This window comes from Glycine max, chromosome 15, assembly GCF_000004515.6.
Source record: "Glycine max cultivar Williams 82 chromosome 15, Glycine_max_v4.0, whole genome shotgun sequence".
NCBI lineage: Eukaryota > Viridiplantae > Streptophyta > Magnoliopsida > Fabales > Fabaceae > Glycine > Glycine max.
In genome coordinates, this window is record NC_038251.2 from 53,423,964 (window position 1) to 53,438,418 (window position 14,455).

At 37.1% G+C, this 14,455-nt stretch overlaps 1 protein-coding gene across 1 annotated transcript; it reads right to left on the bottom strand.

The window, feature by feature from the left end:
- Window positions 1-306: 306 nt before the first annotated feature.
- On the bottom strand, window positions 307-14,236 carry LOC100794153 (actin-related protein 7). Its single transcript, XM_003546842.5, has 7 exons — window positions 13,978-14,236; window positions 13,623-13,838; window positions 13,017-13,158; window positions 11,607-11,851; window positions 7,833-8,016; window positions 1,198-1,265; window positions 307-835 (listed from the first exon to the last, which is right to left on the bottom strand). Exons 1-7 carry the CDS (start codon window positions 14,053-14,055, stop codon window positions 683-685), a joined length of 1,086 nt encoding a protein of 361 aa, XP_003546890.1. The 5' UTR covers window positions 14,056-14,236; the 3' UTR covers window positions 307-682.
- Window positions 14,237-14,455: the final 219 nt, after the last annotated feature.

The following is a 14,455-nucleotide window of genomic DNA, read 5'->3' on the forward strand; positions in this document are numbered from 1 at the left end:
AACACAATGCAGCCTTGTGTCCAAGCATTTGGAACCATCACAGCTAGAGCATATCATGCAATTGTTTTTTTATTCTCCGTTGATAGCGGAATCACTCAATTCATTTCATACTAGTTCTAAAAGATCGATAAATTCAATTCAAAGCATGGAGTGGATCATCAACTTATGCCGACTAATCGCTGGAACTTTATGATGAACAAATTATAAAAATTAAAGAGGGCCATTAATACTTGCGTAGGAAAAGTTAATTAATAACATAATGATACGATAGCAACTTGAAGGAAGTGCTCCAACCGAGCCTGCATGCCTACAACACTGGTACACGTTGAATATATTATAACAGGTGCAGCATTCATAGCATATTAATGCTAGTCTAATATAAAATGCTAAAACCCTATAGGTCAACATTACACATGAAGTATAGTACCCTTGCCATGTACATTATATGATTGTCAGAACAAGATTTTACTGAAATCATCTACCTGTGGTGCCTTGACACTTGAGCAAGGAAATATGATTGCATATAGTTATGGAGATCCACTACGGTTTTTAAAATCATTCAAGCACCTAAACATCTAGCGAGTCTAGCATTTAGAATCTGAATCAAATGAAGGCCTACCACATGTACTAATACAAGTGTAAAGCAACTGGCTGTTTGAAGAAATTGTGCAGATGAATCCCATCAAAAGCATTTCCGGTGCACAATGGAAGGCCCAGTTTCATCATAATCTGCCTTGGTTACATGCTGATTTTGAGGAAATACTACTTTGGCAAGTATGGCACCTCCCACCCATGCAGAATTCATGGTTAAATTTTCTGGCATGTATTCTGGAGGCTGCAAAATGACCGAGATTACCAGCCCATCATAGGAATTATAAATTAGTATATGAATAATTTATAACAAAAGTATAGAGATAACAATGAACTCTTATAAAGATTAGCGCGCAACTCTATCCCCACAAAGATAGGGAACAGGGGAGTGCCTCGGGAAGAGCAAGCATCTGAATAGCAAAATAAAAGAAAATCATGGACAGCAAGCATTTCAATCCCATATTTCATTACCATGCACACAAGATTTCAAAAATTAATGGCCACAAAATATAACAAATTCTTTCAATGGTAAAATACTCCAAGATAAAATAAATATAGTGCCTGTCAGACATGCGTATTAAATTATTTACTTGACAACAAGAATACCTTTACTAGGGTAGGTCGAATAGCAGATGAACTTTGGCTAGATTCCTTCTGAAATCTCTCTTCAAAACCTGAAGTAAGAACCAACATTGACGAGTAAGCTTTTTCATAAAAAGCTATCAGCTTACTGTGAGATAACCCTCATCTTGTCATGAACATACTGAACTAATTGATGCCTTAACCAACATAGATTTCCTGGTTAATCAGAGAAAACCTAAATTCCATATGCAACTAAATGCAAAGAAGTCATTGAAGAGTGGAGTATACAGTACATTTGATGCATATCAAGGAACAATACATGCAGAACAGCACAGGACAAGTGAGTTACAAGACAAGTTTTGTTCAGTCTACTATTTGGGGGTGAATGCACAACATAACAAATTGCGATGTTCGTTGTTTGATGCACGTCAGTACGAGAAAGAACAAAATGAATTTATTATAATACCCATAGTGCTATATAATGTTCATTTTGCATGATGAAAAAGCACAAGATTTTGATATTTTAACAGTTAGCATTCAATATATGTGTGTGAATAACTGAATATATTACACTAACCACCTCTAAGGTTTTGTGAAACACAAACACCCCTACTTTTTTAACATTTACAGTAACCTCCCATTAGGGGGGTTGTGTAATGTACAAGGAGGTTTCAAGGTATATTTTTCAAAAATTAAGGGGAGTTAGTGTAGAGTAGATAAAAGCAAGAGAAATTTGTGTAATTTCATAAAACCTTATGGGTAGTTAATGTAATTTACTCAATATATATATCATTATAATTATTATACTTTAATGACAATATGAACAAAGTCACAAGTGTTCTCCATGTCTTTAATGAAGTCTTGCCCTTGGCTAATACCCCTCCAAGGAACTATACTACTGAAGTTCATGTTATTGGCTTAGTATGGTTACTAGATCCATGGTTTGAGATTAGATTTTGAGCTCTCCCACGATACCCAACTCTGAACTCTTGTGGTCTAGCTTGTTGCCTGCACTGACCAAATCACTTGTTAGCTCTTGCCCCAATGGATTGCAATTGGATCCTAACATCCCACCACACTCCGCAGCCCCAACACCCAAGCATGTTGGCTGTGCACTAGCCCTTTGACTAGTCCCAGGTGAACACTGCAATACCAGCGTCACCACCCGCACCACTCATTTGCAGCTAAAAGAGATGGTTGTCTTAGCATAGATTAACTTGTAGGTGGTTAGTTCTTAATCTGATAATGTTTCTTGAGTTAGAGTTAGTTGCAAGTTAGTTATTCTAGCAACTAACTATATAACCGGCTGTAGTAGTGACTAATCATTGTAAGCTAATCACATTCGATGATAATTCAGCCTTCCTTTATCCCTTTTCTCTTAGCTTCTTTAGCAAGTTTTTTCTACAAGTTTTATCCATCAATGGCAGATGCAAGTTCTTTGATGGTATCAAAGCTCTTCTCTTGAAGAGCTCCGCTGCGCGACTCTTCAATCCTTGTTCCTTTTTCTATTCAGTTGATTCTTCACCATGAGTAGCAACTAATCACAGCAAGATCAATCCCTAAACATAAATAGTCCCTTTTACCTTCATCCGGGAGAGAATCCTGCAACTGCACTGGTTTCACCCCTTCTTGATTCATCAAATTACAATTCCTGGAGTCGATCAATGCTCACTGCATTGAGTGTGGAAAATAAAATTGAGTTTGTCGATGGCTCAATCAAAAGGTATGCACCAGATCATGTCCTTCACATGGCTTGGAAGAGGTGTAACAACATGGTTGTTTCTTGGCTTGTTCATTCGGTTACACCTTCAATTAGACAGAGCATATTATGGATGGATGATGCTCGAGATATATGGAAGGATTTGAAGTCAAGATATTCACAAGGTGATCTGTTAAGAATTTTTTAGTTGCAGCAAGACATGGCATCAATCAGGCAAGGTGATAGCACTATAACTGATTATTTTACAAAATTGAGGATTATTTGGGATGAATTAGAAAGTTACAAACCTAATCCCATGTGTACATGTGATCCAAAATGCATGTGTGATGCTCTTAGTAATGTTATGGAAAGGAAGAAACAAGATCGAGTGATGCATGTGTGATGCTCTTAGCGGATTAATTGATCAATTTAACACAGTAAGATCCAGTGTACTGATGATGGATCCATTACCTAGCATAGCTAAGGTCTTTTCATATGCTGTCCAACAAGAAAGACAGATAAGTAGCAGTGATTTGATGGGAGACAATAATCTAATCAATGCAGCAGCAAGCACAATTCCATTGAATTCGTGTACATACTGTGGTAAGGATAATCATACTGTTGACAAATGTTTTAGAAAAAATGGTTTTACTCCAAATTATGTTTCCAAAGGAGGAAGAAATAATCAAAAGTGGCTCAGGCAGAGGGAGTTCTAGTGGAAGAGGAAGCAAGATATGCACACATTGTGGTTTCACCAACCACACTGTTGATGAGTGTTACGAAAAGCATGGATATCCTCCTGGACACAAGCTCTATAAGCCTCAAGGCTCAAACATCAACAATATCAATGCTGTGAAAGAAGAGAGTGATGGTATTGTCCTAGAAAGGAATCAAGAGGCACAAAGTGATGAAGTAGAGTTGACCTCTCAACAGTATAAGGCTTTGATGATAGTGCTACAACAACAAAATTCAATTCACAACAATTCACATGTGAATCAAATTAGTGGTTCCAATGGTTCTAGCAACATACACAAAGGTAATGTATTATCCATTACATGCAGTGTAAGTAAATCTAGTCCAAATGAATGGATTCTTGATTCAGGAGCAACAGATCATGTCTCAGCCTTCTCTCATTTATTTTCCTTTTACAAGAAGATAGATCCTATATCTGTCAAACTTCCCACTGGTCACAGTCATTGCAACTCATGCAAGCAGAGTTCAATTCTGTCAATCCCTATATCTTGAGGATGTCTTATATATACCTAGCTTCCAATTCAACTTGATTTCAATATCTAAATTACTTTTTTGTTTGCCTTGTAAGCTAACTTTCGTGAATGATAAATGCTTCACACAGGATATGCAGAACCTGCAGAGGATTGGACTGGTACAGTTGGTATGGTGGGAGGTCTTTATAGGCTTAAGATGCTTCCTCTTGGTGATTGCAAAGAGCATAAATCCAGTTTCACAACAGATTTTATCCCCCCCAATGTATCAGCTTTCTCATGTAATAGAATGTCCATAGATTTGTGGCATTTTAGACTTGGCCACCCATCATTTGAAAGGTTTTTGTTGTTAAAACAGACATCCTCTTCTCAATTCAGACAAACAATTTGTATGCGATACTTGTCATCTTTCAAAACAGAAAAAGCTGTCATTTCCTGACAGTAATTCCTATGCTTCTTGTGCTTTTGCTCTTATACATATTGATATTTGGGGGCCTTGTAATGTGATTTCTTTGAATGGTTACAAGAATTTTTTACTATAGTTGATGATCATGCAAGGTTTGTTTGGGTTTTTCTATTACATTCTAAGGCTGAGACACAATCTCATTTGAAGAATTTTGTTAGCACTGTTGAAAGGCAGTTTGATACAAAGATTAAAATCATTAGGTCTGATAATGGTTTAGAATTCATTATGAAGTAGTTCTATGATGAAACTGGAATTTTGCATCAAACTTCTTGTGTTGAAACTCCCCAACAGAATGGAATAGTGGGGAGAAAACATCATCATCTACTTAATGTCACTAGATCTTTGTTATTTCAATCTAATCTGCCTTCTATCTTTTGGTCCTATGCTTTAGTTCACTCTGCTATTCTTGTTAATTGCATGCCTACTCCTTTTCTTCATAATAAAACTCCATATAAAAATGGTATGGAACTACTTATGACATCGATTCCTTAAGGGTATTTGGTTGTCTGTGTTTTTCTAGCACCCTAACTGGAAATGGAAAGAAGCTTGATCCAAGAGCTGCAACTTCTGTTTTTCTAGGATTTAAACCTAATACAAAGGGTTACATCACTTTAGATCTCAAAACCAGAGCTGTTTCTGTTTCTAGGAATGTCATTTTTTATGAAGATTGCTTCCCTTTCACTGATCAAAATCAACCTAATCCAATTACTGTCTCCCTTTACCCACTTCTTCATCTCATAGTGTCAATGATCAGTTTGATGAATTTCCTATGGAATCCTCAACTCATCATACCATAGATGAATCCAATAAGTATCACTAATTCTACTCCTTCTACCTCACAGCAAATCACTCAAACTCCTAGAAGATCTTTGAGACAGGTACACAGACCGAGCAAATTTAAAGACTTCTATATCTCATATCCACCATCAACTGCTGCCAGTTGCTCTACAGGTACTTGCCTTTATCCTATTAGTTTTGTTCTCTCCTATAGCAGATTGTCTTCTTCTTATCATAGTGTCATTATGTCTGTCACATAACATATTAAACCTCAGTCATATGGTCAAGCCTGTAAAGATCCTCACTGGGTTGAAGCCATGAATGCAAAGATTAAAGCATTAGAGCTCAATGATACTTGGGGTCTTACTAATCTTCCTTAGCATAAGACTGCAATTGGTTGCAGGTGGGTGTATAATGTCAAGCACAGATCTGATGGATCAATTGAGAGATATAAAGCACGAGTAGTAGGTAAGGGATACACGCAGATAGAAGGCCAGGATTATTTTGACACTTTTTCCCCTGTGGCCAAGCTAACCACAATCAGACTTTTGTTGGCTTAGCTGCCATCAATCACTGGCACCTTAAACAACTGGATGTGAATAATGCTTTCTTACATGGTGATTTGAATGAAGAAGTGTACATAATCCTTCCTGAAGGAATGCAAGCAGATAAACCAGGAGAGGCTTGTGAACTTCAGAGGTCCTTATATGGCCTGAAACAAGCAAGCAGACAGTGGTATGCTAGACTATCTTCCTTTCTGATTTCACATGGATATAAGCAATGTGCCTCTGATTATTTTTTGTTTCTCAAGCATGGATCCAAGACAATTACTGTTTTACTAGTTTATGTAGATGACATTGTATTGTCCGGTAATGACTTGGCTGAGATTCAGCATATTACACATCTGTTAGATAATGCCTTCAAAATAAAAGATTTAAGTGATTTGAGGTTTTTTCTGGGCTTTGTGGTAGCCAGGACACCCTCTGGTATTAATCTTTCTCGAAGAAAGTATGCTTTGGATATTCTTACTAACAGTGGGATGCTTGGTTCCAAACCACTGACTACTCCTTTTGATTACACCACCAGATTACACAAACATTCAGGATCTCCTCTTTCCACTAAGGATGCATCCTCCTACAGAAGGTTAATTGGAAGATTGATCTATTTGACTGATACAAGGCCTGATATTACTTTTGTTGTACAGCATTTGAGTCCATTTGTTGCTGAACCCACTACAGCTCATCAACAGGCAGCATCCAGAATTCTTAGATACATCAAAGGATCACCAAGTGCAGGGATTCTTTTATCTGCTAACAGTGAAGTTCATTGAAAAGGCTTTAGTGATTCGGATTGGGTTGGTTGCCTAGATAGATACTAGAAGATCCATTACTGGTTATGCCATATACATTGGTAGTTCATTGATCTTATAGAAGTCTAAGAAACAAGAAACTATTTCAAGGAATCAGAGGTTGAGTACAAAGCTTTGGCAAGTGCCACATGCGAGATACAATGGCTCACTTGTTGGAGGAATTCAGGGTCCATTTCCACCATCCTGCTACTTTGTATTGTGATAATAAGTCTGCTCTCCACATTGCTGTCAATCCTGTCTTCCATGAGAGAACCAAACACATTGAAATTGATTGTCATATAGTTCGAGAGAAGGTGATGATTGGGCTTGTGAAACTGCTTCATGTCTCCTCTGCAAATCAGCTTGCAGATATCTACACCAAAGCTCTCATGCCTGGTGCTTTTCAGTTTTTGTATTCCAAGCTAGGAATGTCTGACATCCATTCCTAGTTTGAGGGAGTCTCTTAAGCATAGATTAGCTTGTAAGTGGTTAGTTCTTAATCTGATCATGTAACTTGAGTTAGAGTTAGTTAGTTAGTTGCAAGTTAGTTATTCTAGCAACTAACTATATAACCAGCTGTAGTGACTAATCATTGTAAGCTAATCTCATTCAATGATAATTCAGCCTTCCTTTATCCTTTTTCTCTTAGCTTCTTTAGCAAGTTTTATCCAGAAGATACAAGTTCTTTGAGGTTGAAGGCTCTAATAACAATTGATAAGCACCCAAGCATTTGGGGAACCCTCCCTTAAAAGTTAGTTGATAAGGGGGGAGAACCCAACCCCTTAATTACTCCACCAAACATCCCATACTATTTGATGTAGGACTTAGGCACCCCATAATCCCCAAGTCCTTATCATATTGCTTCTAGGTAGTTGTTCCTATGAGTTCTAGAAGCCATGTGACTCTTGTCTTTGAAAATAGCCATAACACACCAGAAGACAATCACTCTCTCTGTATATATTTAAAGTTATCCTGCCTTGCCAAATATTTCACATCAAATTTTACCTTATGTTAAAATCCTTGTTTAGTTAATACCCAAGACAATAGAAAATATAATAGTCGAATATTTAGTTCTATTCTACTCAAATTAATGAAAAAACATAGGGTCACATATGCTAGATTCACGAGCACTAAATAACAGTTTACCAGTCATAGAAGAAGTGCCACCACAAACCACGGTATTTTCAAGAAGTTGCCTATGATTATCAGATGACACCGTTGAAATAGTACGGACAAGCTGCTCAACAATACCATGAGCCTCCAAACCCAATAGACATGGCTGGAATAAAGCTTCTCCAACAGTATATCTTTCTCGTCCAATTGTAATCACCTACACATAACTCAATGATCAGGGTTAGATCAAGTCATAAAATATAGAAGATCTGATAAAGAACATAGGCAAGTTTGAGTAAAAGCTTGGGTATCTCAATTCCACTCAGCAGCTGAACATTCATATTTATATAGGTCAAAAGAGTACATAAGAAGAAAGAAAAGACAGGTTCAGACTAGGGGAACCTGCCCGGCTGCTCCTATATAGGATTTTCAGAGTAAAATAAAAAACAGCTTTTCTAAAGCCTGTACAAGACCTTTACAGAGGATAAATCTACTGAGTGGGTGAAACACTTAAGTTTTTCCCCCTTATATTCAAAATCTTCAACCGTACAGGTGGGCAAAACAAACCAGAAACAAAACCAAAACCGAAAAAAGACTGTATCCAGCACACAGATTTCATATCAATCCAACTCTTCTTTTACAATGAAATTCAATTATCCAGTGAATGATAAAGCCTGCCATTTGGAGGGGGTGTTCATGTAAATAACATGACAAGGGTGTGTGTGCATGGAGAGGGAGGAATCTCATGTATTCATGTCAGTCATTCACTTGGGCAAAGAGAAGTTCTTCTCTAAGGAGTTGTTGCTCTGGTTATTGATTTGTATTTGTGCTTGTGTTTTACGTCTCTCATTCAATAATTACTTGAGCCTACACCCATCATTCTGGTCTCTATCAGTTAACCAAACTGCATTCAGTTTAATATTTCAAAAAATATATTTAGGATTTGAATTAAAGCCTAACTCTACCACACAAAACCAGTTTGTATAGTCAGGATTGCTTTACAAGCACTATTTAGATTGTATCTCTAGTTGATGGGGGATCTCAACCCCCTAAGAGCTAACATCCTGGTGACTGCATACAATGACACTTTACTCAGCCTTCTAATCAGTCCCTTTGTAGGTAGCTCTTTCCAAGACATTGACAACCAACTCTAATAGGCCATAATTAAGGCGGGCTTAGGGGTGACCACAATTAAGACAGGTTAGGGGTGACTACAATTAAGGTGCCTTTCCAACAATATATCTTCCTACGTTTAACTCAACGGCCCTAACTCTTAACTCTTCTAGACTCCTCTCATTCTTAGCGCAAAAAGCTTCTGCTAAGTGGCTTAAAGCCATCATTCCTATACAAAGTTACCACCACCACCTTCAACTGTTAGAAGCCCCTACCACCTTGGTTCAATTCAAAGCCTCCACTTCCATTGTTCAACCATTCAAAGCCACCATTGCTGCAGTTCAACTGTTACAAGTTTCAATCATGAACTCAAAGGCTCAGCCTAGCATTTTGGTGAGCCATGCAGGGTTGTTGTTCATCCTTTCCTTCTTGAGTTTTTTTTTTTTTTTTTTGCTCAGCAAAAATAAATATGTATTAGATAGATGAAAGAGTACCAGAGGTACTGTGATTACAGATAAATTTTGAACATAGCTGGTACACAAGATGAATTAAGTACCAGCTACAACCCCTGACTTAAGTACATGTGTGCTGCACCTCTTGGAAGAGGGCTCAGCCAGTACATTCCCTATCTAATTACATAAAGGCATCTGCCAAATTAGAGGACCACTGATTGAAATGTGTATCAAAATCTTTTTCCATTGCTTTAAGCCAAGACCATATAAGAAGAAGTGCTTCATCCATCAGCTTGGTTGCATTAAAAATTTGATTATCAAATACCAACTTGTTTCTGTGTTGCCATATGGTCCTTGTGAGGGCTATCCACCAGCAGCTCCATCTCATATCCTTTGATCGTGTAGCGTTCGGTACCGTATGCTGCATAAAATGGTCTTTGGGTTCTTTGGGGAAAGCACCCACTGACTTAACCCATGAAAGTGACTCCCACCACAAGGGGAGGACCTTGCTGCAGTTGAAGAAGAGGTGTGCTGCGTCCTCGTCGGAGTTATTGCAAAGCGGGCACATTGAGTTGTATTGCATCACTGTTGATCACAACTATTCAACCTTGCATCTGTGTTCAGCCATTCAGCTTTACATGGAATACATCAACTGTATTTTTATAGTAATAGATTTTATTATGTTCAAATGCATTTTTGTTGATTGATGAGGTTCAAACTACTAACTACTCGAGAAAGTAATTGTATCCACATCTTATAGGTTAAACTAGTTAACCAAACCAAAATAAATTGGATCACTGTTATGCCTTAAAACTGGAATCTTTTTATTTAGCTCAGCTTTTACATTTAACCCATACCATGCCCACCCCTTGTCAAAGGTTCATGGCCTTTCCACCACCTCTATGATAACATTCAACAAGTAGGAAACCAATAACTTCGTACACCACCTCTATGTTTCCCATCTCATTCACCACATCATTCCTTCGGAAAACAGGTATGGTGACAACAAATCTCTCAGAACCCTTCAAGTGTTTGAACTATATAACAGTGCTTCACTATGTAATGTTGTGTTGTCTAGGATGACCATACTAAGCCTTTATTTATAATGAACAAATAGGATCAGTATTGATTACATAGGATCAATCTAATAATAAATAGGGTCAACTAAGTTTTTAGTCCCTAAACTTTTTCAAAATTTAGTTTTTAGTCCCTAAACAAAAGTTTGACTGGTCAAGGTCCCTAAACTTTTTAAAAATTCAATTTTTAGTCCTTAAACAAAAGTTTGACCAATCAAGGTTCCTAAACTTTTTAAAAATTCGGTTTTTAGTCTCTAAACTTTTTTAAAATTCAGTTTTTAGTCCCTGAAATCTCATTAATTCAAGATATTACAAATGTTGTGACTTGCAACTTGCAACTTGCAAGACATTAAGACCTCAACCAACTAAAGTTGTAAGTGTATGTGAGTGAATAACTCGGGTTAGTTTAATAAACTGTAGTTAGTTGATAGTTGTCATTAGTTAGATGACAGCTGTATTTTCAGTTACAACTGAATCTCTGTAGTATAAGTACAGCTCTTGTTAGAGATTATAGTTGGTTTTGTAATATCTTTCTAATCAATATACAAATCCCTTTTCTCTCCTCTATCATTTCTACAAAAAGTAGAAGCTAAATAACTATAATCAATCAATTCTAACATTCTAAATACAAAAATAAATCCCAGTTAATATGGCCTTATATTCTAATGACAATCTAGCAAGCCTCAACATCAATAAATAAAAGTACTAAACAGCCTCATATTGGAAAATAAAATTTTCTAGCACAAAGCTTTAAGAGAACTTAAAGAGGGATTCGCCAAAACATCCAGTTCATATGCATCACAGTGAAAGAAAACTCTACGTGACCAGCCAGATCAGATTTGACATTGTTATGGAATTAAAACAGAATGTATTTCAAGGTAACAAATGTCAGCCACCTTCTCCCTTCAGCTCATAAGCTTTGTTTAAGAATAAGTAAAACATCTAAGATTCTAAAGTGAGCCCTGTTGTCTCATTACCAATTCTTCAACCCACCTCCCTTTCATTTTTGTTAGTTTCTCATTTGTTTAACCAATGTTAACTCACACTAAGATAGTCAGATATACAGTAAAACAAACTTGATTGAAGAACTAGCCAAATATATCAGGAACAAGCAAATGAGCAAGCATTGGATAATAATTATTAGATAGAGGAACCAAGAGGCATACCTGTCCATCAGGAAGGGTATGTGTCTCCACAGGGCAGGAACCTTTGGTCTTCTGATAAGCTAATTCATCTTCAGCACAGCAAGAGTATTGCTGTTTTATTTTCTCAACATCAGAGATGCTGATATTCACTAGCGGATTGGATTTGCCAAGTTCTTGAGCCAGGAAATTAGTTAGATCAACACCTCCAAACTCAAATCTTCTTGAGGCAATGTGGTTAACAGCACCCTCAATCACTGGTGCAATATCTGATTAGGCAAGCCAAAAGGATCAAGTTGTGCACAACTAGTAAGCTCAACAGCAAGTTCATTTTGAAAGAGAAACACTTAGCCATCTACTCGTGCACTTAGATAGAACATACAATATTTGTTACAGCTTCAATGTTTTTTTTTTCAGCAAAAAATAGTAGTATTATATATAATATGAAGATCAGTTCAAGTGGTACTGTTATATATACAACCTAGCATCATACTTTGCAAGGCTATGGTGACCTAATACTCGCAATACATCAAGAATTAGGTAACCATAGGTTTGACCACTAGCTAGGCACCCAAACACAGAAAGGCTATATGCTAATCCCCCCTAAACACAAAAACCTTCCCTAATATTGCTGGACCAGAAGTGGAATGGAGTATGAAATCCTTTTTCCAAATTCTTAAACCATGTCCAACATAGGAATACAGCGTCCTCCATCAATTTGTAGGCATTAAAGCTGTCATTTGAGAAAATGATTCTGTTTCTATGGTGCCAAATACACCATGTCAAGGATATCCACCAAGTCTGAACCAAGAACGCACGACAATACTGATTTAGAAAGAGTTGATTGCAGCCATACCAGGAGCGTTTGATCTTGAACCTCCCATGCTTCATAATCAGGGTTGATACGACCAGCAACACGATCATCCTCTGTGAGATAACGAGGAGGAATAATCAAATTAACTACGAAACATTGCAATCTGTGTGATTTAACAACTAGTTCAACTTTTTGACGCCAGTGAAGATAGTTGGAATCATCAAGTTTTTCCACAACAAAGTTGGGAAATGAATGAGGAACTGAACTGGAAGGAGTGGAAACCATCAACACAGAACCCTGGACCTTGCAAGGTAACTAGGATTTCGAAAAACGTTGATTTTTAAGAGAAGGGAGAGTTAGTTAATATAGTTAGACTACTAATGAGTTAGTTAGTTAGTTAGTTAGAGGAGTCTATTAGATATAAATAGAGGAAGAAGGATAAGAGAGAGGGAATCTTATCATTGGTAGATTGAGCTTTAGCTCTTTGTGAAAGGAAAAATCCTTTGTGAAGGGGAAACCCTTGGAGGAGAGTTCTTTCTCCTATTTTCTGTTCTTTTCTTACTAGTCAATAAAATCATTTATTTTCTTTTTCATTTCAATTCTTGGTTCCTAACAGATACCTATTTTTCCATGACCAATGTCAACTGTGCATCCAGAGATACGTCCTACAGCATATAGTGACAACACTGCTTGTTCGGAGGCATAAAACCCTGATATGTTGAATGTTTCAAACATTAGTTGCACTAACTGTTCCTTGTTAGCCTGGAAAACAATAATATATACATCTGTTAAAGAAACTGTTAAAGAAAAAGTTGAATTAAAGAATACTACAAACTTGTTACCCCTAATTTTGTTTTTAAGGATTGCCTGATAGATTATAACAGATAGACAGCTTATTATGTAAAACATAAATAATACACTGATATGCACAAAAAGATGACATCAAAATTGTCAGAGTATTTAAAATTTACTGAGTAACTAAGGAGGCAAATGGATAATACATGAGCAAACACATGTACACTCAAGAGTACAGATACACATTAAGACCCTATAGGATAAAAAGGGTATATAAGTAGTAAGTACTTATCAGTGTTGTCAATAGCGGATCGCAGAAAATCGCAAAAAACTGAAAATCTGCTATAAAATATAGCAGATAGCACTGCAGCCAAATAGCGGAAGCCGCATAGCAGTTGAAATAGAATATATATAAACTTCTAAGCTCAAACCTTTGGAGTACAAAGAGGATCCGTGAACAGTATCTGTCCTTCATTGCCCATTTCCCATCCAAGGCCAGTATACAATACATAATGCAGCAAATCCTCCAAGGCATCCCAATCTCTGACATAACCTCGGCACACCGGATCGACAGCAATGTCATCGAATGTCAAGTTATCGGTCATTGACCCATCATCGAGCATTCGTTTCATCTGGGTGGGAATTATCTGAATCAAAAGAAGCCCCAATTAGAGACACACATTGCTGGAGGACATAAATATAACACAATTTCTTTTATTTTTGTTGAGAAATGAAAAATAGAAGCAACGGGGGAAAGAGATTTTGGGGTGAGAATTGATTTCATACCATGGCGGGAGCTTGATCGGGAATCGCAAAACCGGCTTTGAGGAGGCTGGAACCCGGGTCGACCACTGCGGCTTCCATGGCTCTGCACCAAAACGAAAACCCTAACCCTACCGAGGTGTTCGATTTTCTGAGGGGAGCTCTAGCCTCTACTCTGGGCACTGAACTGAGAAGCGAGAAGCTGCAGCCTGCAGCAGAAGAAAACAAAGAAGCAATTACAGTTTTTAGCGGGTTTTAATTTGAATATATGTATATGTATGCCGCTGCTATTTCGTGGTTACCTTGTATTTGAATTTTATTTCATTTTTTACTAGCTAAAAGAGATATGTTTGTCTAAATATTTATTTTGCTCCCAAAAGTGTGGAGCGTTTATACATTGATCTTTAAAACATGAAAATTTTGATTTTTGTATTAGAAAAATATAATCAACTAGTTATTTTACCATTAGGTTATAACATCAATTTAACAATAAGTTATAATT